The sequence below is a fragment of the Lipotes vexillifer genome, unplaced genomic scaffold, assembly GCF_000442215.2.
Source record: "Lipotes vexillifer unplaced genomic scaffold, Lipotes_vexillifer_v1.1 scaffold591, whole genome shotgun sequence".
Taxonomy (NCBI): Eukaryota; Metazoa; Chordata; class Mammalia; order Artiodactyla; family Lipotidae; genus Lipotes; species Lipotes vexillifer.
The window spans coordinates 898865-899726 of record NW_006791954.1 but is presented as its reverse complement, the minus strand read 5'-3'; the positions used below and the strand labels follow the sequence as shown (position 1 = coordinate 899726).

At 72.7% G+C, this 862-nt stretch overlaps 1 protein-coding gene across 1 annotated transcript in view; it reads right to left on the bottom strand.

The window, feature by feature from the left end:
* PPP1R9B (protein phosphatase 1 regulatory subunit 9B) overlaps positions 1–862 on the bottom strand; it is a 16039-nt gene that overhangs the window by 14601 nt on the left and 576 nt on the right. The window contains exon 2 of the mRNA XM_007465226.1: positions 15–862. Coding sequence (XP_007465288.1) covers positions 15–862 — 848 coding nt within the window. The remainder of the gene's footprint in view (positions 1–14) is intronic.

The following is an 862-nucleotide window of genomic DNA, read 5'->3' as shown; positions in this document are numbered from 1 at the left end:
GGGGGCTCACTTACTTGGATGGGGGCCGTGCTGAAATGGATCTTCCGGCTCGGGGCCGGGTCCTCTTCTTCCGAAAGCCCCGGGATCTCCACGCACCCCGACTCGGGCTCGTAGGGGGGCTCACCCTCCTCCTCGTCTTCTTCGTCGTCCTCCTCCAGGGCACTGCCCCCAGAGTCCTCCCCCAGCCCACTGTAGGCGCTCACGTCCACCAAGTCCGCCTCCGAGAAATCCTCCTTCTTGGACTCGTCCACCTCCTCGGGGGCCACGTCCGGGGCCCGGCCATTGCCCACCCTTCTCTCAGGCGCCGCCACGGCCGCCGCCTCCTCCTCGGGGGCCGCCTGGGCCTTCTGCTCCTCGGGCGCGGGGCTGGCGGTGGTTGCCAAGGCGCTGCCATTCTCCAGGGCCGCGTGGACCGTCACCTCCGCCTGGATCACCTCCGCGGGCGCCGCCTCGGCCTCCGACTCCCCGCTCTCCTCCACCTCCACCGGCTTTATCTTGCGCACCTCCCGAGGCTTGGGGGGCGGCCGCGCGGGGGCCACTCGGTGCTGCGGGGGCTGCTGCCCTCCGGGGCCGCGCTCCTTCTCGGCTGGGGCATCCCCCGACGGGGCGGGCGGCGGCGGGGGCGGCTGAAACACCCGGGACCGCTTGCTGACCAGCTTCGAGTTGACCTGGGGCGCCCCGGCGGCCGCGGCCCTGGGCAGCCCCGGCGCGCGGTGGAGGCCGGTCCTCGAGTCGGCCTTCTCAAAGACGGCGCTGAGCTGACTGACCGTCGGCGACACGGCGTCGGCGTCCAGCTTGTCCAGCGCCTCGGTGCTGCCGTTGAAGCGCACCACGACGTCCAGCTTCCGGTCCTGCAGGCCGG